The 24,907-nt window shown below is 46.1% G+C and overlaps 2 protein-coding genes across 3 annotated transcripts; one reads left to right on the top strand and one right to left on the bottom strand.

Annotated features, from left to right (window-relative positions):
- Positions 1–450: 450 nt before the first annotated feature.
- VEZT (vezatin, adherens junctions transmembrane protein) lies at positions 451–24,108 on the bottom strand. Of its 2 annotated transcripts, none has more exons than XM_068113136.2 (6): positions 24,031–24,108; positions 23,077–23,208; positions 19,485–19,574; positions 9,973–10,136; positions 9,538–9,822; positions 451–784 (listed from the first exon to the last, which is right to left on the bottom strand). In XM_068113136.2, the coding sequence occupies exons 1-6, from the start codon at positions 24,094–24,096 to the stop codon at positions 562–564; spliced, it is 960 nt and encodes a 319-aa protein (XP_067969237.2). In that variant the 5' UTR covers positions 24,097–24,108; the 3' UTR covers positions 451–561. The 2 variants fall into 2 exon arrangements, with proteins under 2 accessions (XP_067969237.2, XP_078632420.1); XM_078776294.1 differs by lacking the exon at positions 451–784 and adding an exon at positions 7,594–7,921 and having other exon boundaries at positions 24,031–24,082.
- LOC144891796 (ATP-dependent DNA helicase Pif1-like) lies at positions 15,144–18,146 on the top strand. The gene is made up of 4 exons (XM_078776291.1): positions 15,144–17,443; positions 17,543–17,724; positions 17,830–17,910; positions 18,010–18,146. The coding sequence occupies exon 1, from the start codon at positions 15,171–15,173 to the stop codon at positions 17,253–17,255; it is 2,085 nt and encodes a 694-aa protein (XP_078632417.1). The 5' UTR covers positions 15,144–15,170; the 3' UTR covers positions 17,256–17,443; positions 17,543–17,724; positions 17,830–17,910; positions 18,010–18,146.
- Positions 24,109–24,907: the final 799 nt, after the last annotated feature.

Genomic DNA, 24,907 nt, shown 5'->3' with positions numbered 1-24,907 from the left:
TCTAATTGCAATTTTACCTGCAATTTTATCGAATTGTTTTTTTACCTGCAAGTATATCTGCATCATCCTGTCGGACAGGATGGAATATTTCAACATGGCTAACTTACCGTAAACATTGCTCATTGCACATATCCGATACATTGTGATCTTCCTTTATGTCTCACCAGGTTTCTGACATGTCTACCGAGCAGATGTTTTCCCAACAGCCAGTTTCGTGTGCGGCATATCAAAAAATTATGCCACTATTTCTGCACCGAAGCTATGTGAGTCGAGCAACCCACATCCGACACAAATGATTTGAAAACCACATTCATTGCAGGCCGGAATAACTACCTTACGTGCCATATTGCTCAGCTATTTCCAACACTGTGAAAATAAATTTTGCTAATAAACCACTGGCTTAATGGACCACCCATGAGAAATAGCAAAGGTAGCAACATGGCAAAGTAATCAAAATCACCAAAATAAATCTTTATAACAATAGTCACAAGAGAAAAGTTCCCATACAGTTTCTGCTACACTCGTTGAAGAACTGCTTAAAGGTGTCAAATGTCGACTTTGCTACTTGCAAGGTTTCCCGGTCACATTCCACGCCCTACAGCTGCGCCATCGTGTGCGGAACACGCCTCGACAAGGATATGACTTCAGCATGTCAGCCGTGGCTTGGCGGAGAGCGAGCAAGGCCAGACGCACTGCCTGGTAGAGCGATTGGCGGAGCTCCGTATGTTGGAGCTTCGCTCTGACCCCTGAGTCCAGCACTCTTGTGGGCAGATCTGCTGTTGACCTGTTCAGGAAATGGCACAGTGCTCATTTTGGGACTATAATTGAATAAACAAAGAGCAATATGAAATATGTAACCTTTCTGGTTGTGTCTCACAACAATCGTTTGGTTTGATTCGGGTTTGCATTTACACTGCTGGCTTTGCATGAACATGCCCTCACTCGAGTGCATGCAACAAACTCCAAAAATGTTAAATTTAATGCTTGTTTGGTTTCCCAAATAGACATGCTAATGTCGCATAACTTGGTGCAGGCCTTGTCTACATCATTAAAACGCTTATTTCTGAAGTTTGTAATCGGAACTTCTCTCCAGCTATTGCTCCGGTCGCCCTAAGATATGTGTGATACTGTAGTGCGGTGCTACGTGCACAACTTGTTTGCCAAAAAGGTAAGCCACAACGCGTAGGATCAAAACCAAAAGAGTCTTTATTGTAAAGCTCAAACTGTAGCACTGACTCGCTCGGGGCTGCGAGCCCCGTGTATATCCCGAGGCCACGCCTACCCCTCGGGCGTGGCCGACACCACATTGGTGCGCGGAATGATGTCACCACGCCAGCGAGCCATCGTGTCCGCCACATGCGCCCCCCCCAGAATTCCCATGCACCTGAAGGGTCAGTTTGTGGGGCAAACGGATGACCCGGCCGAAGCGCCCTCTGGCGGCTGGCGGCGTTTGGGATGGCGGGATGCCTCTGGCGGCATCTGGGATGGGTGCAGGACAGGGGGGTGGCGTGCCGGCGGGGCTGGGCGGTGCCGGGGGTCCGCCCGCCGGGGGGCGGCCCCGACGCGGGGGCCGAGCCGCTTGCGGGGGGTGGTCCACGTCAGGGTGGGCCGGCTTGAGGTGGTCCACGGAAACGCGGTCAGGAGTACCGCCGATGTCCAGGGTGAAATGTCCAGGAAATATATATATATACAGTCACGTGAAAAAGTAAGTACACCCCATGTAATGTTTTGACTTTTTCAACATATTTCAACATACAGCTATTTGATCTTCATTTCAGCAATATTGACAGATAAATGTGATATAATATAACAAATATCATGAAACATTTACATCTCCCACCCCCCCCCCCCCCCCCGTCCCATGCCTTCCCCCCAAAGCCCTCTCCCTCCCACAGTTCTCTCGATGTCTCCATGTCTGCATGTCATGTATATATATATATATATATATTATGTATATATATATACTGTATATATTAAACATCCGGGGCCTTCGCTCAAACCTGACTGATCTCTCCATACAGGTTGCTTCTGACAATCCAGACTTGATCTGCTTAACAGAGACTTTCCTCCTTCAAGATGTCTCTGATTCCTTAATATCTCTTCCTGGTTACTCCCTCCTCCGGTATGATAGACCTGAGCCTCGGCCTGGTGGTGGGGTGGCTATCTTTGTCAAAAACTCTCTTCCTCACTCTCCTTGCACTGCTCTCTTTCCTCCGCACCCGCAGGAGTACCTCTGGTTACGGCTTCCTCTCCGCTCCCACCTTTTGTTCATATGTGTTCTGTACCGTCCCCCAAACAGTGATGACTCCATCTACATTTCAATGTCTGACAACATGGACCAACTTCTATCCACTCATCCCAACTCTCTCTTCCTCATATGTGGTGACTTCAACTGTCATCATGCCACCTGGTTGGGTGTGGGTTCCTCTCTCACTAGTCATGGCACCTCAGCAAAGGACTTCTGTGACTCACTGGGATTGACACAATCTGTCAATTTCCCGACCCGGATCTCAGCCAATGGAGTATCTTCTCTTCTAGACTTGGTTATGACAAACTTCCCTGCTAATGTCTGCTGCTCTTCTTCTGCTCCAATCGGTTCTTCTGATCATGTGCTTGTCAAAGTGGACATCTCTCTGGCCATTCTCAGAGAGCCTCCTCAGCGTCGACGAGTCTGGCATTTCACTCAGGCCGACTGGGACGGTCTTCAAGCAGCCATCAATCGTCTGGATTGGTCTCCCATCTCCACTGCCTCTGACATCAATTCTTCCTGGGAATTCTTCCAAAGCAAACTGATCTCTCTCATGCACAGATTTATCCCATCTCGCCTTCAATTGTCTTACCCTTCCTCCTGTCCATGGTACACTGAATCTTGTGGTGAGGCAGTTGCCCTGAAACAACTTGCCTTTGCCTCTTGGAAGGCTAATCCAACTGAAGGAAATCTCAGTTCCTTCCACCAAGCTCGGAACAAGTGTGTGTCTACCCTCAGGAGTGCCAGGAAGCACTATCTCTCCTCACTCAAGAATGAACTCTCAAACCTGTCTCCTTCCTCCAAATCCTGGTGGCGTCTGGTCAAATCCGTTTCTGGTGTTTGTTCCCCCTCCATCCCCTCCCTTACCTCAAATGGCCACACAGTTGACATCGCACGTGACAAAGCCGAATGCCTCAACTCTGTGTTCGCCTCGAAATCCTTAGTCCCAAACCCATCTCTCTCTGTTCCCACCTTTCCCAGTCGAACCCAAATGCTCCTGGACTCTGTGTCCTTCTCTCCTGACAAGATGGAGGAGTTTTTGTCAAACCTCGACTCTGATTCTGCAACTGGACCAGACGGCATCAGCCCACGGGTCCTAAAATCCTGCTCTGCCGCTCTATCTCACCCTCTCTCTGTTCTTTTCACCCTATCTTTTGCTCAAGGTCATCTGCCAGCATCCTGGAAATCAGCTAACATTACCGCTTTACACAAAAAAGGTGCAAAAACAGATCCTTGCAACTACAGACCAATCAGCCTGCTCCCAATTATCAGCAAAGTCATGGAATCCATCATTGCTTCGGATATGAAATCTTTCCTCTTCTCCAATGGCTTGATCTCTGATCATCAATTTGGTTTCAGACCAGGTCACTCTACTCTGGACATGCTGCTTCTGCTGTCTCAACAATGGATGGAGGTCCTGAATGCCAAACAGGAAATCAGAGCTGTCTCCCTTGACATATCAAGGGCCTTTGAAACGGTCTGGCACCCAGCTCTGCTCACCAAACTCTCCTCCTATGGTATCCATGGAAATCTCCATGCATGGCTTGCGGACTTCCTCTCTGGTCGTAGTCAACGTGTGGCCCTGAATGGATTTCTCTCATCTCCCCTTCCTGTTCAGGCTGGAGTTCCCCAAGGAAGTGTGCTGGGCCCTGTGCTTTTTCTGGTCTTTATCAATGATCTCTCTGACTCTCTGGAAAATCCTCTCTATCTCTTTGCTGATGACTCCACTCTCTGCCGCTCCATTCCTCTTCCCTCAGATAGGCAGTCTGCAGCCTCCTCACTCTCTGAAGACCTGGACAAAATCACAGACTGGTCAAACAAGTGGAACATGTCTTTCAATCCTGCCAAATCTCACTCTCTTACTATGTCTCTCCGAAAAGATCGACTGGACAACCCTCCCATCTACTTTCTCAAGAATCCTCTCCAAGAAGTTCTGTCACTCAAGCTTTTGGGTCTCACTATCTGCCATGATCTTTCTTGGGAAAACCACATTTCCAAGCTGGCCTCCAAAGCCAGTCGCCGACTGGGCATCCTCCGTCGTGCGAAGTCCTTCCTCGGCACACCTGAGCTCCTCACCACATACAAGGCTTTCATCCGCAGCTCAATGGAATACTGTTCTCCCCTATGGGCTGGTGCTCCTGCCTCACACCTGGCTCGGCTTCACGCTGTTGAATCCAAAGCTTTCAAAATCATTGGAATCTCCCGCGATGAAGCTATCTCTGAGGGCCTTTCACTCACTCACCGCAGGCAGGTAGGTGGTCTTTCTGTCTTCTACCGACTCCTCTCCGGCCTTGCTCCCCCAGCTCTCTCCGTGCTCTGTCCCCCAAATATTCCTACAGGTCGCACAAGATCTGCCAGCAACCCTCTGATGGTTAAACTGCCGAAATCTCGGCTCTCTGCTCACCTTCACTCTTTCATTCCTCTTTTCTCCCGCCTGTGGAACAAACTCCCACACTCCCTTCAATCCCTCTCCTCCCTCCAGGTCTTTAAAACAGCTGTTCACCACCATCTCTTATCTTCCCCCATCCATAACCTTGATCTTTTCTACCCCCACTAATTCACCCCAGATCCACCTTGTTTGAAATTCCAACTTATTTCCTGGAAATCCTGGCAGTGTCCATATGTTTATACCTCTCCCACCCCCCCCCCCTTCACATGCCTCCCCCCCTTCACATGCCTCCCCCCTTCACATGCCTCCCCCCCAAAGCCCTCTCCCTCCCACAGATCTCTCGATGTCTCCATGTCTCTCGGTCCCTGCTCTCAAATGTTGTGTTTGTGTCCTTCCCCCTCTCTCCCCATCTTGTCTACCGCTCCCGATGTTATTTGTTTTATGTGTCTGTTTGTCTGTCTGTTTGTGATATATAAATAATAATAATAATAATAATAATTCATTTATTTTGTATAGCGCTTTTCAAGAAGCCCAAACGCTTGACAAGTGGTTTAAAATGGAAAAGGCATCAAGTGTGGTGTACTTTGTTTTGTAAGAGGATTTTGGCTTTGCTTTTTGTCATCCGAGTTCACATATCATAAATACATCAACTCCGCGTGTTGGCGCAGAAATTGTTCTCGCAGAAGCACCGTCACCTCCAGTTGTATTGATGTGCTTTTTAAAGAAACGTGCCCTCTTGAATTTAATTTGTCCCCACAACTCCCTGGACACTCCGGCTGGCTGCAGGCGCGAGTACACCACCTGGAACCAGTTATCCTGCGAGCCACAAACAAGAATTCTTGGATTGTAAAATATAAACCAAGTCTATTCACGACATAGCTATCCTATGTATAATTCAGTGGTTCTTAACCTGTTTAAAGGTGCCGAACCCTAACGAAACCCACCGAACACTCGCGGAACCCCTCAAATTTGACAAAAAAAATTAAGAAGAATTGCATCTTAATGCGTTTTCTGTTCTTCTTTTCGGGAGGCGATCTGGGAAATGCATGGTTTTGTTTTGGCAAGGGCCACCCTCAAATCATTTTCGCATGAAAGCCTGCTCCTTTTCTTTGTTTTAATGTCTACCAGTTTCGAAAACGCATGCTCGCAGAGATACATTGTAACGAACGGCGTGAGGATCTCAAGGGCAATTTTAGCGATGTGAGGATACCCTTCCATTTGGCGGCACCAAAACTTTGAGAGCGTTGTTGTGCCGAAGAGTTGTTGTTGAGTCGGGCTCTGCTGAAGTTCGATAAGGTCGTTGAGGTATTGGTCGTTCACATCTGCCGTTGCAACGTCGAAAGTAAATGGCTGCCGCACCCATGCTGGGTATTGCTCTTGGTCGGGGAAGTAGCCGTCGAATGACTTTCCCAGCTCATCCAAGTGCGTGGCAATTGCTTGCTTCAGCTCCCCCGGTACAGCAGTGCCTCCAACTTTAAACTCATCTTCGATCCCGCTCACGCACTCGTCCAGTAGGGAAAAGTTCGCGAAGTTGTCGTTCTCTGTTCGCCGCCTCCACAATGGTAACTTCTTTCGGAAAGCGCTCAGCTTTTCTTCAGATTCGATGACATTCACTCCACCGCCTTGCATCTGGCAATTGAGATGATTGAGTGCGTCGAAGATGTCAGCCAAGTACGCCAAGGCGAGGATGAACTCTGACTCTTGGAAGTGCGTTGCAATGTTGCATGGCAATGCTGGTGTTCTCGCAAAAACAGGGCTAATTCTACACACAAGGCAAAAACACGGCTCACTAACTTCCCTCGTGATAACCATCAAAAGTTAGAGTGGTAGAGAAGGACTTTAAATTCAGAGCCGATTTCATTGCACAGCTCTTTGAAGATGCGATGATTCAGAGCATGGCTTCGCACGTAATTCAGTTTCAACGACGATTTTCAGAACATTGGCCAGTTTTGGAGGCAGGGTTTTTGATGCCAGCGCGTGTCTGTGCAGGACGCAGTGCATGACGATGATGTGTGGTGCATCGGCCTTCACCAGCGCTCCAAAACCGGAGTTGCATCCCAGCATGGCTGGAGCTCCGTCCGAGCAAACTGCAGACACCATGTTCCACGAGAGGCCATTGTTTCTGAAGAAGTCGTCCACAAGGTTCTTCATGTCAGCTGCCTTTGTCGTTGTTGTGAGAGGCTTGCAGAACAGAAAGTCTTCCTTGATCTCGTCTCCTTTGACATAACGCATAAATAAGATGAGCTGGCTCAAATTCGAAACGTCGGTGGTCTCGTCTCGTTGAAGGCTGAATTTCGTCGGGCTCGCGAATAAATCTGCAACTACTTGGGCGAGGATGTCGTCACTCATATCGTCAATTCTGCATCTGCTAGTGTCATTTGAGAGTGGAACGAGAGACAACTTGTTTTCAGCAGCTTTTCCGAGCATGATGTTGGCCATCTTCAACGCAGCCGGTTTGATGAGTGTCTCTCCAATGGTGTGCGGTTTGCCCTGCTTTGCGATCAGGTACGCAACTTCATACGACGCGGTGAGGATCGGTTTGTCAATTGGAACGAAGCCGAGAGTGGGCAAGGTAGCACTTGCATCGAATCGGACCCTCTTCAATTTGAATTCATGCAGCGTTGCGTCTTTGTACTGCCCCTCGCCGTGCAGTTTTTTGAAGTGTTCCCAGCGTTTTGCTGGTGCTAGGCTGGAGTTGCTCAACTTGACATTGCAAAGCATGCATTGAGGACGCTGACATCCGTCCCGTTCCGTCAAACACGTGAACCCGTACCGCACGTAATCCTCTGACCACATCCTTTTTTTGCTCGAAATACTGCAGAAAAAAAAGAAGTAACAAACTGATCTTTATTGAGTTCGGGCAAATAATTATATGACAAAAATAAAAAAAGGAACATGCTTAAATATAATCAGTACCCCTCTGAAAACTGAGAAATTTTAACGAAGAAAACATAACTTATAGTTACGATGACGGGATTTATTATCTACTCAACTCTATGTCACCTCAAATCCCATTATAATATCACATAGAAAACTGCGAATTGTTAGTTTTGAATTGCGACCAAAGGAGTTATATCACCTCCACCTAATTTTCTGAGTAATTCAATCATATTTTAAAATCACCATCCACTTTTGACTTTAATATAACTCTGAACCCACCCTGCATATCCACAAACATTTCCAAATTACTTTTCAATTAATCAGTAACTCCAAAGTAAGGCGCGACCAATGACGCACGGCACACGGCAAGCTAATCGAGGCTATTCACTGGAATTTCTGAACACCTGCAAAGTCCAAAATCCAGTAAGTAAGTAGGCAAGTAAGCACCATCAACAGAATAATTAGCAAGTTGCTCATTGATTCAACTTATCACAGTCAGTGTGAAACAACTTATCTTAAACACAGACCAGAGAAACCATGAATGGGATGGGAATACAATTACAAATAACATTTCCATTCGTTCGTAACATGCATAGCAAAATAATAATAATAATATTAATAATAAGCGTAATTACACATAGATTCAAAATTGATACAAAACTAAACACAAAAAAACAAAACAAATTGCAATGCGTTTCGGAGGACCTCCGCCGAACCCCTGAGACTGGCTCACTGAACCCCTGGGTTTCGGTCGAACCCAGGTTAAGAACCACAGGTATAACTGATGCAGAGCATCAGATAAGTAGCTAAGAAAAATCCCCCAAAACAACACAAAAGTGATTACTCTGTAGATGGCGAAAGAATGTAGTATCAGCAAACTTGTGTGTGGAATCAGCAACCATGAATCGTGGTTACTTTAAAAGCAAACAATGCTGTTTTCGAATTCCCCCAAGGATGAGATAAGTGGGTTGAGAAAAAAGGTCTTGCACTAAAAGGTCTCAACCATTATGTTGCAGGTAATCTGATGATGTGGACATCGCAAAAATGTATAGAACCAAATGCCAACAGTTTTTTAACACGTGGTCTAAGGCATTTAAAGGAGCTGACACACACACACACACACACACACACACACACACACACACACACACACACACACACACACACACACACACACACACACACACACACACACACACACACACACACACACACACACACGCCCACTGAGGAGACAAACACTTAACGTAGCCACTGAGCTTGGAGGAAGTGCCGTCACTACCGTCACTGCCTGGGATACTCAGTGTACCAGCGACGTCATAACAATGGCGCCGCTTTTCTCGCCGTACACAGCAGGGCAAACTCTGACAACTCAGCGGTTACGGTACCTTAAAATCTGCCCGTTCACCCATAATCGCCATTACGTACATATTTATAAACAGGAACCAATCACAATATAATAAACAGGAAACAATCAAAATGTAATAAACAGGAACCAATCACAATATAATAAACATGAACCAATCACAATATAATAAACATGAACCAATCACAATGTAATAAACAGGAACCAATCACAATGTAATAAACAGGAACCAATCACAATGTAATAAACAGGAACCAATCGCAATATAATAAACAGGAACCAATCACAATGTAATAAACAGGAACCAATCGCAATATAATAAACAGGAACCAATCACAATATAATAAACAGGAACCAATCGCAATATAATAAACAGGAACCAATCGCAATGTAATAAACAGGAACCAATCGCAATATAATTCACTAATTAATCTAAGTTCATTGAATACCTTGTGAATGATTGTTTAACGAATGAAGAATGACTTTTTGGAATGGGTTTCAAAACAATTCCTTATCGTAAAAGAGAACGAAAACGGGGATGCAACCTGCACTTCTGTAGTGACAAAGGTAGGTGAAACAAGAGTTAATATGTGAGAAAAAAGCAAAGGAAAAGTGATGGAGATTTCGAGTGGGGAAACATAAGTGGTTACTCACAGGGTAAAACCTCGGGCGATCACTTCACTCTCCTGGACAAAGCGAATTGCTCTACCTGCCAAGGATCCTAACTGCTCAATTCCATGCACCAACTGTTGCAGCTCCTCCTGGCTCATCAACAGTTTCTTTCTCTTAAACCACTTTTTCAACAACTGCGTGAGAGCTACGCAGGTGGTCACAAGGATCAGCAAAAGAGTCAGAAGCAGCCAAGTGGATGGATAGGTCTTGTGAACCGAAAAGATGGCGATCATAACAGCCAGAACTGCCAAGCAAGCAGCAGAAAACCTAAGCAAAGACACGTTTTGCCATCATAAGTGAGTTCACCTTCATTAGGGAAGAGATTATGCAGAATGAAGTCTTTGTGAGACAACGACACACTTTTTTTTGTCTCATTGAGTCCTCCCCTCCACATCCACCATCATGACACAGCCTTACCAAGTCACACCATGAGTTTCTCCATCACTTTTGCAACGATGTGGTTCTCCACCAGATTCTGTTATTGCTCCAGGAGCAAAAAGATCAATGAGCTTCAGATCATCGTGGAGAAGAGCGGAGCTGCTCAAGATGCAACTAACCACCTGTCTCCTGCAAGTGTCATCCTGCAAATGCAAGTCAAATCCATACCACAAAAACGCACTTAATAATGCTTTTAAAGTGAAAGATTTCAGACCAAAGCGCAGAGATCAAAATAAATGGTGCTCGTTGCAATGGAACGCTGTTTTGAGATCTACTACTGCTACTACTACAACTATACTTTTATGACACCAATAAATTCCACCTTCTTGTGAGGGCAGCAGCATGAGATTTCTCCTCCAGCGTCTCTACATCTCTCATGTCCCTCTCCACCACTTCCTTCCACCTCAACTAACTTTCGTCTGCCCCATTTCCTCCTACCAACTACATCTATCTATAATTCCAGTAATCTCTGTGTGTCTGTGTGTCTGTGTGTCTGTGTGTCTGTGTGTCTGTGTGTCTGTGTGTTTGTCTGTGACCGCTGTTTCTCGACAACCACGGGTCCGATATACTTTAAACTTGCCAGGTATATTGCTGGGGACCCGAGGATGTGCCTTTTCAAGGTTTGTAATTAATCGGACAAGTACTTACCGAGCTATGTCCAAAAAACGCTTCAACCAATCAGAGAGCAGCGAGCTATCACGTGTGCCGAACCGTTAATGCAATGCAAGCGTTAATGCGTTAATGCAAGGCTTTTCTTTTTTTCCCTCTTCTCTTTCTACTTTTCCTTGCGATTAAATTGCAAACAGCCAAAATACGTTGGCGCTAATTGAATAATTGGCCATTAACACTAAAATAATCGTAACTGCGATATGCCAACTTCCGGACAGTGAAGCCTTCCCTGTTGTTGTTGTTTGCAGCAGCTGTTTGCAGCAAGGCAAGGCTTTTTTTTTTTTCCCTCTTCTCTTTCTACTTTGCCTTGCGATTAAATTGCAAAAAGCCAAAATACGTTGGCGCTAATTGAATAATTGGGCATTAACACTAAAATAATCGTAACTGCGATATGCCAACTTCCGGACAGTGAAGACTTCACTGTTGTTGTTGTTTGCAGCAGATGTTTGCAGCAAGGCAAGGCTTTTCTTTTTTTCCCTCTTCTCTTTCTACTTTTCCTTGCGATTAAATTGCAAACAGCCAAAATACGTTGGCGCTAATTGAATAATTGGCCATTAACACTAAAATAATCGTAACTGCGATATGCCAACTTCCGGACAGTGAAGCCTTCCATGTTGTTGTTGTTTGCAGCAGCTGTTTGCAGCAAGGCAAGGCTTTTCTTTTTTTCCCTCTTCTCTTTCTACTTTTCCTTGCGATTAAATTGCAAAAAGCCAAAATACGTTGGCGATAATTGAATAATTGGGCATTAATAGATAGATAGATAGATATGCGATATGCGAACTTCCGGACAGTGTAGACTTCACTTCCGGCCTTACGAAAGTGCTCTATACTTACCGGCTATATACTTATTACTTACTGTCTATCTTATAGATAGATTGTAGATAAAGACAATGCCCCAATCGAGTCGTCGTTTACGAGAACGAAGGAACGAAGCTGCACGTAGTGCACGCGCAATGGAATCTGACGAGGAACGAGCTGCTCGCCTGGCACGCGACGTTACGCGCGTGACACGGCGTCGTGCAGCTGAAAGGGATGAAGAACGGACTGCTCGCTTGGCAGACAACACTGGACGCGTGACAAGTCGTCGTGCAGCTGAAACGGATGAAGAACGGACTGCTCGCTTGGCAGACAACACTGGACGCATGTCAAGGCGTCGTACAGAAGAAACTGCTGAAGAACGCGCTGCTCGCTTGACACGCGACGTTACGCGCGTGACTAGGCGTCGTGCAGAAGAACCGGATGAAGAACGGACTGCTCGCTTGGCAGACAACACTGGACGCATGTCAAGGCGTCGTACAGAAGAAACTGCTGAAGAACGCGCTGCTCGCTTGACACGCGACGTTACGCGCGTGACTAGGCGTCGTGCAGAAGAACCGGATGAAGAACGGACTGCTCGCTTGGCAGACAACACTGGACGCATGTCAAGGCGTCGTACAGAAGAAACTGCTGAAGAACGCGCTGCTCGCTTGACACGCGACGTTACGCGCGTGACTAGGCGTCGTGCAGAAGAACCGGATGAAGAACGGACTGCTCGCTTGGCAGACAACACTGGACGCATGTCAAGGCGTCGTACAGAAGAAACTGCTGAAGAACGCGCTGCTCGCTTGACACGCGACGTTACGCGCGTGACTAGGCGTCGTGCAGAAGAACCGGATGAAGAACGGACTGCTCGCTTGGCAGACAACACTGGACGCATGTCAAGGCGTCGTACAGAAGAAACTGCTGAAGAACGCGCTGCTCGCTTGACACGCGACGTTACGCGCGTGACAAGGCGTCGTGCAGCTGAAACGGATGAAGAACAGACTGCTCGCTTGGCAGACAACACTGGACGCATGACAAGGCGTCGTACAGAAGAAACTGATGATGAACGCGCTGCTCGCTTGACACGCGACGTTACGCGCGTGACTAGGCGTCGTGCAGAAGAACCGGATGAAGAACGGACTGCTCGCTTGGCAGACAACACTGGACGCATGTCAAGGCGTCGTACAGAAGAAACTGCTGAAGAACGCGCTGCTCGCTTGACACGCGACGTTACGCGCGTGACAAGGCGTCGTGCAGCTGAAACGGATGAAGAACAGACTGCTCGCTTGGCAGACAACACTGGACGCATGACAAGGCGTCGTACAGAAGAAACTGATGATGAACGCGCTGCTCGCTTGACACGCGACGTTACGCGCGTGACAAGGCGTCGTGCAGCTGAAACGGATGAAGATCGGACTGCTCGCTTGGCAGACAACACTGGACGCATGACAAGGCGTCGTGCAGAAGAAATCCCTCACCAGCGAGAAGACCGGCAAGTAAGGGATGCCCTGCGCCATGAGGATGTACACCGTGTGAGACTGGAGCAGGCTCACCATGACAATCGCAACCTTGCTCGATTCGATGATACCGATTTCTTCCGAGAGGTCCTTCATGGTGAGTACAGGCACGCGTTGAGCAGGACCTCAATATTTCAATGCCCTAAATGCTCGCATTGTGCTGCTTTGGTGTGGCATGAGGAGAGAAGAGGATTTTGCTGCAACCACGGCAAGGTCGTTCTTATGCATGATCCTACGAATCCAAAACCCGGTTCAATTCCATCACAACCTCCAGATGCTATTAAAAACCTTTTCCTTAACCAGGACTTTGTGAAGCACGCGAAACAGTACAACAACGCGCTGGCAATGGCAAGTATCGGTGTCCGAGAGATACGTATGCCTGGCTTCAATCCTGGAGTGCGCATACAAGGTAAGGTTTACCATTACATTGGTGCTCCTCTTGCCGATCTGGGTTGTACCCCACGCTTTGCTCAGATCTACTTTCACGATCCAGCCCATGAGCTGGATTATCGTCGTGCCCACACCTCGAACAGTGGCCTGAATGAACAGTTTTTGCTAAGAGCACAACAGGCCATTCATGAGTGCAACCCATACGTCCAGCAATTCAAATCAGCCATTGAGTATGTGGTTCATAATGATAGCGCCAATGAACTGAATATTGTGTTAACAGGTCGCACGCGGCGCCGAGACCTTCATCATGGTACCGTCAACCTTCCCTCAGCAGACAGCGATGTGGCTGTCATTGCTCCAGGGGCTATGACAACTGAGCAGTTTGGAAGGCTGGCAGTCGCTGTTCACCTCAGGGGAGGAGGTTTACAGACAATAGACGCCATGCATCCAGCGTATGACCCACTATCATACATACTTCTGCTACCCTGCGGCTCTCAGGGGTACCACACTGAGTTGGCAGGGACAACGCCAACAACTTTCTACCGCTACCATCTACAAGTACGTGATCCTACTCATCACTTCAATCTACTGCTTCGTGGTGGAAGGTTGACACAGCAGTACGTATGCGACATGATGGCAAAAATTGAGTCACACCGTCTCACTTGGATTCGCTGCAACCAGAAGTCAATTAAGGCAGAAAAGTATAAGATCATCGTTGATGCGTTAAACAGTGATGCTGAGGTGCTACCTGGACGCCTCACCATTCTGCCACCGTCAATTTATGGGTCGCCACGTTGGTATGCCAAAGAGTTTCAGGATGCAATGGCTTTAGTCCGAGTCAAGGGAAAGCCAGACTTTTTCCTAACGTTCACCTGCAACCCAAAGTGGCCAGAAATTAAAGCATCGGTTTTTGAGGGTCAGCCACCCAATGCAAGACCTGATATCATCGCCCGGGTGTTTCATATGAAGGTGGAAGCACTCCTCGCAGACCTCCTCAAGCATGACATCTTGGGGCATGTGGACGCTTACGTGATGGTGAAGGAAACGCAAAAGCGTCACCTTCCCCATATACACATGCTCCTGACCGTGGTACCTCGCGACAAGCCCAGAACACCTGCAGATGTCGATCGCGTGGTCTCTGCTGAGATTCCTGACAGACTCACAAATCCGGAACTACACCGTATTGTGACATCACACATGATTCACGGCCCCTGTGGGGAATGGAACATCTTGAGCCCTTGCATGGCAGACCGGAAGTGCACAAAGGACTATCCCAAAGCCCTACGTCAAACGACAAGCTTCTCTGATGACTCCTATCCCCTGTACAGAAGACGGGCAGAAGCAGCACCTGGTGATCCCATCATGAAGACAATACGAGGCGGTGCTAACGTATTAGTTAACAATGCATGGGTTGTGCCTTACAATCCATATATTGTCCTCAGGTACGATGCTCACATCAACCTTGAGATCGTCTGTGCTGTCACCTGTGTCAAGTACCTGTACAAATACCTTGAAAAGGGCCCGGACCAGTGCCTGGTCAGACTAGAGCCTCATGAGAGGATGCGAGAGGCATTACGACATGATGAAGTGGCACGCTACGAACTAGGGCGTTACATCACCGCATCTGAGGGATACTGGCGCATATACGATTTCCCCATTCAACGCAAGTACCCACCAGTCGAGATGCTGGCACTCCATCTACAGGATGAGCAGGTGATCACGTTCAATGACGAAGGTGCCGTACAGAACGTGGCAGAGTCAGGACCCCCTGCAACAACCCTCACCGCCTTTTTCGAAGCCATGAATCTCCATCCACACATGCGTCATGTTCTATATCCAGATGTATTCCAGCACTTCACCTACTTGAGGAAAAGGTTTCAATTGCGGAAGAGAAGGCTGAGTTTCCAGGATAACCGTAAGGCTGATACGGTTGGGCGGCTCCCCATTATTCCCGTCAACTCCCATACTGCCGAGTTGTACTATCTCCGCATGCTACTGTACCGCGTGCCTGGCCCCACATGCTTTCTGGATCTCCGTCGTGTTGGTGGTAGGGTCATGGAGACCTATCTGGCAGCCTGCATTGCATATGGCATCGTTGACAATGACCAGGAGGTGGATTCTGTTATGGAAGAGGCTGCAAATATTGCTTTTGGCCCTGCAGTCCGCGAAGTATTTGCCAACATGCTCATATTCGTTCTCAGAGGCAACCACGTGCAGTTCTGGGAAAGGCACAAGTATGTGCTGTGCGAGGACTTCATGCGTGCTGCAGGTGTGAATGAACCAAATGGACGCATTGTGAGTGCAGTGCTACTAGAGCTGAGGAACAAAGTTGAGTGCCACGGCTTTTCGCTCAGTAGGACCTTTGGCCTTCCTGAGCCTGACCCAGTTCATTTCCAGTCTCGCATTCCGCGCGTCATCGAGCACGAAACAGTGCACAATATAGGAGAACTTGAGGCTCACATCGCTCAAACAGAGTGCCTTCTTAATGACGAGCAGCGCGTTGTTGTCGATACAGTGATGCGGAGTGTGGAACACGGACATGGCTGCATGCTTGCAGTTGATGCAAGTGGTGGGACTGGGAAAACATTCACATTGTCTCATATACTCAACAAAGTGCGCGCAATGGGCAAAGTGGCTCTTGCAACTGCTGCAAGTGGTATTGCAGCTACGCTGCTGCCTAAAGGGGCCACCTTCCATAGTAGGACCAAGTGTCCTCTCATTCTCACTGATGAGTCCACTTGCAACATCAGTGAAAATGACACCACTGCAGCACTCATACGCATGACTAATCTGATGGTGGTGGATGAGGTTTCAATGATGGATCGTCGCGCATTGGAGGCAGCAGATCGAACATTCCAGTGGCTTCGGGGCTCCGAGGAACCATTTGGCGGCATCGCAATGGTTTTCAGTGGTGACTGGAGGCAGATCCTTACTGTTGTGCCACACGGTAGCCGTATTGACATAGTTGGAAGGTGCTTCAAGAGCTCATACCTGTGGAGAAAAGTGCAGATACTTCGTCTCAGAGTAAACATGAGGATCATGCAGGGTGCTGGAGAACAACAGGACGAATCTGCTTTTGCAAAATTCCTGCTGGATCTGGGTGAAGGGAAGATTCCTGTCAATCCAGAAGAGGGTGAATTTGCTATTGAGCTCAGGGAACCGCTCATTCTTCCAGGTGAAAAACTTCAGGATATTGTCACTTGGGTGTACGAAGACTTGCATAACAACATTAGCAACCCCAAGTGGCTTTGCGAGCGTGTTATACTATGTCCGACCAATTCTGAAGTCGATCAGGTAAATGCCTACATGACGACCATATTTCCAGGGGAGGAACATGTTTGCTGTAGCGTCGATACAGCGGAATCTGAGGGTGATCATTTGTATCCGCCTGAGTTCCTGAACACCCTCTGTCCATCTGGTATGCCGCCACATCGAATCTCTCTCAAGGTGGGTATGGTCATCATGCTGCTGCGAAACTTCGACCAGCAGAGCGGGCACTGCAATGGCTCAAGGTACATCATACTTCAGATCCTTCCAAATCTGTTGGTTGCACAATCTGTGATGGGTGTCAATTCTGGACGCACATTGCTCATTCCACGCATAACCTTGAGTCCATCTGACAACATGTTCCCGTTCACTCTGCGGCGTCGGCAGTTTCCGGTACGACCCTGCTTTGCCATGACTGTGAATAAATCCCAAGGACAGTCGCTACACCATGTTGGGATCTTCTGCTCACGAGACTTCTTCAGCCATGGTCAGTTCTACGTGGCGGCCAGTAGGGTTGGCAGATCCAGCAGCCTCCGCATTCTTGCCCTGGACGAGGAAACAAAGAAGAAGCGCCGTTTCCTCAGCAACGTTGTTTATGAAGAGGTGCTAACGAGATAAAGGTGTGTACAATGGACATGTAGACAATTTTTATTATTATTTATTTATTGAAGAACAATTGTTTCGAAACGAATTCTTCAAAAATAGTGCACAACTTCTTTTGGCAGTCGTACACCATGTTGGGATCTCCTGGAGAGGTGCCGTTTCCTCAGCAATGTTGTTTATGAAGAGCTGCTAACGACATACAGGTGTGTACATGTGGACAATTCTTATTATTTATTTATTGATTGAAGAAAAATTGTTTCGCAAAGAATTCATCAAAATTAGTGCACAACTTATTTTGGCAGTCGCTACACCATGTTGGGATCTTCTGCCCAAGAGACTTCTTCATCCATTGTCAGTTCTACGTGGCGGCCTGTTGGGTTGGCAGATCCAGCAGCCTCCGCATTCTTGCCCAGGACGAGGAAACAAAGATGCAGCGCCGTTTCCTCAGCAACGTTGTTTATGAAGAGGTGCTAACGAGATAAAGGTGTGTACAATGGACATGTAGACAATTTTTATTATTATTTATTTATTGAAGAACTATTGTTTCGTAACGAATTCTTCAAAAATAGTGCACATCTTCTTTTGGCAGTCGTACACCATGTTAGGATCTCCTGGAGAGGTGCCGTTTCCTCAGCAATGTTGTTTATGAAGAGCTGCTAACGACATACAGGTGTGTACATGTGGACTATTCTTATTCTTTATTTATTGATTGAAGAAAAATTGTTTCGCAAAGAATTCATCAAAATAAGTGCACAACTTCTTTTGGCAGTCGCTACACCATGTTGGGATCTTCTGCCCAAGAGACTTCTTCATCCATTGTCAGTTCTACGTGGCGGCCTGTAGGGTTGGCAGATCCAGCAGCCTCCGCATTCTTGCCCAGGACGAGGAAACAACGAAGAAGCGCCGTTTCCTCTGCAATGTTGTTTATGAAGAGGTGCTAACGAGATAAAGGTGTGTACAATGTACATGTAGACATTTTTATTTATTCTTTGTTTGGGAGGGAGATGGGAGGGTGATGGGGCAGGGTGATTGGGGCAGGGTGTTGGGGCAGGGTGTTGGGGCAGGGTGATGGCAGGGTGATGGGAGGGTGATGGCAGGGTGATGGGAGGGTGATGGCAGAGGGTGATTGCAGAGGGTGATGGCAGAGGGTGATGGCAGAGGGTGATGGCAGAGGGTGATGGCAGAGGGTGATGGCAGGGTGATGGGAGGGTGATGGCAGAGGGTGATGGCAGGGAGATGGCAGGGTGATGGCAGGGTGATGGGAGGGTGATGGGAAGGTGATGGGAGGGAGATGGGAGGGTGATGGGGCAGGGTGATGGGTCAGGGTGATGGGGCAGGGTGATGGGAAGGTGTTGGCAGGGTGATGGGAGGGTGATGGGAGGGTGATGGCAGAGGGTGATGGCAGAGGGTGATGGCAGAGGGTGATGGCAGAGGGTGATGGCAGGGTGATGGGAGGGTGATGGCAGAGGGTGATGGCAGGGTGATGGGAGGGTGATGGGAGGGTGATGGGAGGGTGATGGGAGGGAGATGGGAGGGTGATGGGGCAGGGTGATGGGGCAGGGTGATGGGGCAGGGTGATGGGGCAGGGTGATGGGGCTGGGTGATGGGGCAGGGTGATGGGAAGGTGATGGCAGGGTGATGGCAGGGTGATGGCAGGGTGATGGGAGGGTGATGGCAGAGGGTGATGGCAGAGGGTGATGGCAGGGAATTAACATTAACGAATAAAATTTGTAATGTAATCATTTGTAATAATTTATAGTAATATAATAATAATCACGAATTCTGCTTTGTTTCAATTCTGTTTCAATTTGGTGATATGCTTTGCAAACCTTTTTTTTTTAAATCTATTTTTAAAACTAAAACAATTCGAACATGGAATACATACTGACACTGCACTTTCAGGTCTCCTACAAATCCTACCCTGTCGCCTCACCGTGGCGTAGGCGTGGCAATGGTCAATGGCATCGAATGTCATGGCTAGCAAAGACAGGGAGGTACACTTGATTTAAATTTGGAATTTTTTTTTTTTTTTTTTTTTGGCCACGGAACGGGCACCCACGTACGGGCACGTCCTAGTTCATATCAAAGACCAAAGAGCACGTGCCCCTACCAATTTGTGCTTCTCATGTCTTTCCACAAATATCCCTTACTCCTGCCCATCTCATGATATGCTCATTCCTCTTTCCCACAGATAAATCCCCATCAGTCATGTGAGTACGAGTGAATAAAAGAAAGCAATCATACCACTTCTTCTCTCACCAAGAGGGGCCACCATTCCCACAGGCAGGCTGCTGCTACAGAGAATTTTAATCTTATTCTCTCAAGCAATGAAGGCTGCACGCAAACAGCACAGAGGAAATGAAAGGATATAGGTCGTCTGTAAAGTTTTTATTTTATAACACTGTAAACCTTTGCATACCTAAACTCAAAATTATTCAAAATTAAAAGATTAAATCAGATTCAATTTAAATCATCAATTCAAAAATCATCAATTTAAATCAGATTGACTTGAGCTTTAATTAGGATCGTCAGTTTTAATCATAATTAAACGGACAATTTGATGTATCCATGGCAAACGTTTTTTTTTTGGGGGGGGGGGGGGGGGTGGATGTGCTATGCACGACGTCTTCTTGTCTTCTTTGTTTGTCTGGGCGATATCTCAGCCATCCTTTCAGCTAGGAAGCTTAAATTCCAGCACAATAGTGAGCAAGTGCTTTGGCAAAAATGGTATTTTTTATTTTTTGATTATTCAATTGATTGAATAATTACTTAATTATTATCAATTTATTAAGCACTTATTTATTTTCTTTCTCATCTGGGCAATATCTCAGGCACCTTTTGAGCTAGGAAGCTGCTATTTGGCAACGACAATGACCAAGTGATTTGACTATAAAGGCTATTTTAGATTTTTTGATTAATCGATTCGATATTTAATTTTTTGATTAAATGATTTTCAAAAAGTTACAGCTTTGGATGAAACAGTGATGGTTTAGGTATGCTATTAGATTAACTTTTTGTTCATCATGGTTCCCTTATTACCTCCGCCACCAAAGGTGGATGGAGGTTATGTTTTCACCCCTGTCTGTTTGTCTGTTTGTTTGTGAACAAAATATCTCAAAAAGTTGTGGACGGATTCGGAAGAAATTTGGCAGTGATGTAGGGTATGTGACAAAGACGAAATTATTAGATTTTGGTGAAGATCCGGATTCGGATCCGGCTACCATAATTATTTAAGTGATTCTTCACCATTGGGCTTTGCATTTGATTTGATCTCCCAATTTGATTGGGATTGGCATTGGGTCAAAAACGATATATAGCAGGATATCTCAAAAATTTGTTGACGGATTCGGACAAAATTTGGTGGAGAGGTTGGGTGTCTGACAACGACGAATAGATTCGATTTTGGAGAAGATCTGAATATGGATTCGGATATGGGAATTATTTAATTTTTCAAGTGATTCTTCACCATTGGGAGATCGGGCCAAAAACTATACATTGTGGGATATCTCAAAATGTTATGGATGGATTTGGACGAAACTTGGTGGACAGGTTGTGTGTGTGACAAGGAAGAATCGATTCGATTTTGGTGATGATCTGAATATGGATTCGGATATGATAATTATTTTAAATTTTTTAAGTGATTCTTCACCATTGAGTGATATGGCCAACCAGGCGGGGGTATGATCACTACTGAGTGCCGTTCTAGTTGAGGCAATGTTTTTATGGGCGGATGCTCTTCCTGACGCCAACCCTTTATTCGCCTTTTACTACACGCAGGGATACGGTGTACCTATTCTAAACCGGGGCACACACCGGCACATTCATCCCAGCAAGCTGGTACTCAATTTGCCGACCTCGGAAGGATGACAGGCTGAGTCAACCCCCCCTGGCATTAATTCAACGATCGACCAGGATTCGAACTCAGGATCCTAGGATCCCAAGCCGACACCCTAACCACTGAGCCAACACCAGGCTAGGGTATGCCATTAGCCAAGTGATAAATTATTTTACGATTATTATTTATTTATTTTAATTACACAATTAATCAATCAATTATTATACACCGCTCCCTCCAAGTTCCATCTGCATGTGCTGCAAGGCGACACCACCGGGCGCTGAAGGTGCCCTGGCGATGTCGCGTGTTTGTGGATATGTTATTTATTTATTTGGCATGGGGCCAGTGTACTTTGAATGTAGCTCTACCTGTCAGTACTTTGGCTCTGAACTCGACCCGATCGTGCATGTGTAGAGGAGTGAGATAATGTTTTACTCTGTCTGTCTGTCTGGCAGGTAAACAAAATTGAAAATCAATCCAAACAGGAATTTTACTTTTTTTAAGGTCATAAAGGACACAAACAACATGTACGAATAACTAATGTAACGTGTTAATTAAGTGGTGTGTAAAACACTGGTATCTACAGCGGTAACTTCTGGATTTTTTTTTTACGACCTTTAAACTCTTCATTTTATTTAAATTGAATTATATACTTGAACACTCTCAGCGTGTTCACAAATCGCCTTTTTGGCACTTTCAAAACCCTTTCATTGAGCAGTACTTGGACAAAATATTACTTGTTTTCCAAGACCGCACGGGGTAAGGTCGTCTATGAACTCTCTAGTTTTCACTTTATTTACGGCTTGTATTGTTATGGCCATCAACCACAATAATGAACATGCGTCACGTAGACTCTCGATCATCGAGTTTAAAGGTGGAAAAAGCGGTTACCATCTTACTATAATTCACCTAATGTCCGCCCGTCTGTCCTTTCAAAGGTACCACAAAAACGGCTGAACCGATCGCAACGATATTTTGAGTGGGTATTCCTGGGACCCCTTGGAGTAAAATAGGCAACATTGTTTTTCAATTTTTTCCCAATTTTCCAATTTTCCAGTTTTTTCCAAACACGATGGAATAATATTTACCGACATGAACAGTGATGTGGCTTTTGTTGAAATTCTACAAATACTGTTTAGATTTGGATGAGAATTACAAACCTGCCGCGAATGCGGAAGTGGACAGATGACGGCAATGCGCGGGTTTGATAATATCCAAATACAACCGTCATTCAATCGTAATGTTAAATGGTTAAACGTTAATCGTGTTAATCATTTTGTTAAAGTATCAATGGATGATTGGAATTGAGTGAATACAATTACGATTTTGAATTCGTAATTGTATTCACCCAACCGCATGGAACTTTACATCAGGATTTAAATATTTGTTTATGTCACGAATGTTGTTAAAAGTTTATTTTTTATATTAATGTTCTTTAATTTGTGATTGGAGTTATGCTGTTTGGAATGAAAAAAGAGATATCGAGTTCAAGTGAATGACGGAATTCCATGATGGTTTCTACTTTCTAAATGTGAATTCGCGGATCGCCACATGCAGATTCGCCATTGACTGGGTATGGAACAAACGTACTCGTTTTTTAAGTGATTTAAGTGTTCGCAAACAAACATACCCGTTTGTTTGCGAACGGGTACGTTTTTCATGGAAGTCCTTGACGAGCTTGCTGTCCATGTCTGACGTGCAACTGAAGGTGCTACAGCTACAGTAATGTGGAATTTATTGGTTTCGCCGTTTCGCTTTAGCATTCGCCGTTTCTGCAGTCTTTTTTTTTTGTGTGTGTACAGGATCGAGGCTCGTGAAAGAGCTAACATTTATCACACAAAAAAAATCAAACAGACACACAAAACATATAGTAAGGGTAGCGGTAGACAAGTATAATAAGGGTAGTCTGTTTGTTGATGGCCTCCCACCCGTGTGTAGCACGGGTACCTCACTAGTATATGATAATCAACCGTGCTACAATCTATTGTGAACAATACAGACCCATGAAGTCCTATCAGACGGTGACGTCTTTCCACCACCATCGTTTTCCAACCTCTCTTTGACCGAGACGGGATCAGCAAGCTCAAAATCAGTGACTCCAACGTCTTGAAGATACTGATACAGTGGAGAGTCCTGGCAGATTTCCACACACACACACACGCACATCATGACATTCACTGATGGTAGTAAAGGAGATGGGTGTAAATAAAATCCAAGTACATGGAAGAGCAGGAAGGTAATGTGTCGGCGGGAAGAAAGGCAATGTACAAACATTTGGGACAACAGGTGGAGGTAAGAAGCAAGGAATGCATGATGAAAGAAAGGGGGAGAGGGAATGATCATGGTAATGTGAGTCGAGAATTTGGATTGGGGGGTGGAAGAGTGGGTTGAGGGGAGCTTAATGGGAGTACAGTAAAGATCAAGGGTTAGTATCATGGTACTTTAATGGAAGAGGTTGGCATCGTTGGCATCAATGAGGCAGGACGTTGGCATCAATGAGTCTATTGGAGGGAAGTTAAGCCGGCTGCTTAATCTCCTTGCTTTCGCTGCTGGACATTGAAGGCTAAATTCCATATACCTGCCCTGACTATACCGCTTGGAAAAGCAATGGCAGACCTTCTACCTGACTGTGCAGAGTATATAGTCAATCTGATTAGTAATGCTAATGTCACGTGATGAGGTTACAGGCCAATGCATTGTTAAGTGTAAGAACCACGTGTACACCGTATAATTTGAAACAATTCTCACAATGACCGAAGCAATATTAAGCAGCATTCATCAGCGATGTATCATGAATCAGTATCATTGCCATTTACTATGAGTATGAGCATAAAAACGGTGTTTGAAGGTGACAACCGGAGGTTCGCAGGACTATTAGTATTACAACGGTATAAGTGTAGGAATGACAGTAGGAACGTAGACGGTCTCTGTGTGACGGGAAGGAATCGTCGTTACCCGGAAGACGACCTCCTCATCGCAGTCTTCTGCCATAACGTACGGAAAGGAGGGCGGGAACACCATTTCGAGGGGCGGAGACTCAAGGTTTAGAGGACGGAACAAGGGCGGGAACACAGCGGAGGGTATTGAGGGGCGGAGCCTCGAGGTTCAGAGGACGGAAACTCAGATGATTGAGGAAGCCTTGGTGTTGTTGTTGTTTTTTTAATTGTTTTTTTAATGGTAAACCATGTTATTGTTATCAGAAGGTAACAGACCATGAATTTCTAAAAGAAACAAAAAAGAAGACAGATTACTCCAGATACTTGAACAATGAAACCATCGTTTTCGAATAACTATTGCTAATGTTGTTGGTCGTAAAAAACGGACTCTGAACAGTTAATGATGTAAATGAAATCATGACATGTTGATACAAGGGTAGAGAATGAATCACGTGTTCACTGCTTTCCATCCTGTCTTCCTTTGCTTCTGCCCTTTAATCCTCGTTTTGCGGGTTTAACTATTTTGAAGCACGATCCGTATTCGTCATGCTGAGTCCACTACAACAGTGGTTGATGTTAAATTAAACGTGGAGGTTCAATCAGTTGATGGGGAGGAGCTAAAGTTAGAGAAAATTCTGGGCGGAGATAAGTTCTGGGGGGCGGAGATAAGTTCGGGGTTAGCGTAGAGAATGGAGCACGGAGAATGATTGAGACGGCACTGGTGAAGTGTAGGATCGGATTTGGGAGGTTGGTCCCTCTGTGCAGGCGGAATCATGAGTCTTGCTGGTGAGAAGGGATCTGGGTTCGAGTACGAATGAGTTTTAGCATAAACCTCGAATTAACTTACAGAAACTTTCAACTCGGAAAAGTAAAGTTTAAAAGCTAAACAGAGGGCA

The sequence above is a fragment of the Myxine glutinosa genome, chromosome 4, assembly GCF_964187855.1.
Source record: "Myxine glutinosa chromosome 4, kmMyxGlut1.1, whole genome shotgun sequence".
Classification (NCBI taxonomy): domain Eukaryota; kingdom Metazoa; phylum Chordata; class Myxini; order Myxiniformes; family Myxinidae; genus Myxine; species Myxine glutinosa.
Note: the sequence above shows the minus strand (reverse complement) of the source record. Positions and strands in the feature narration are given on the sequence as shown.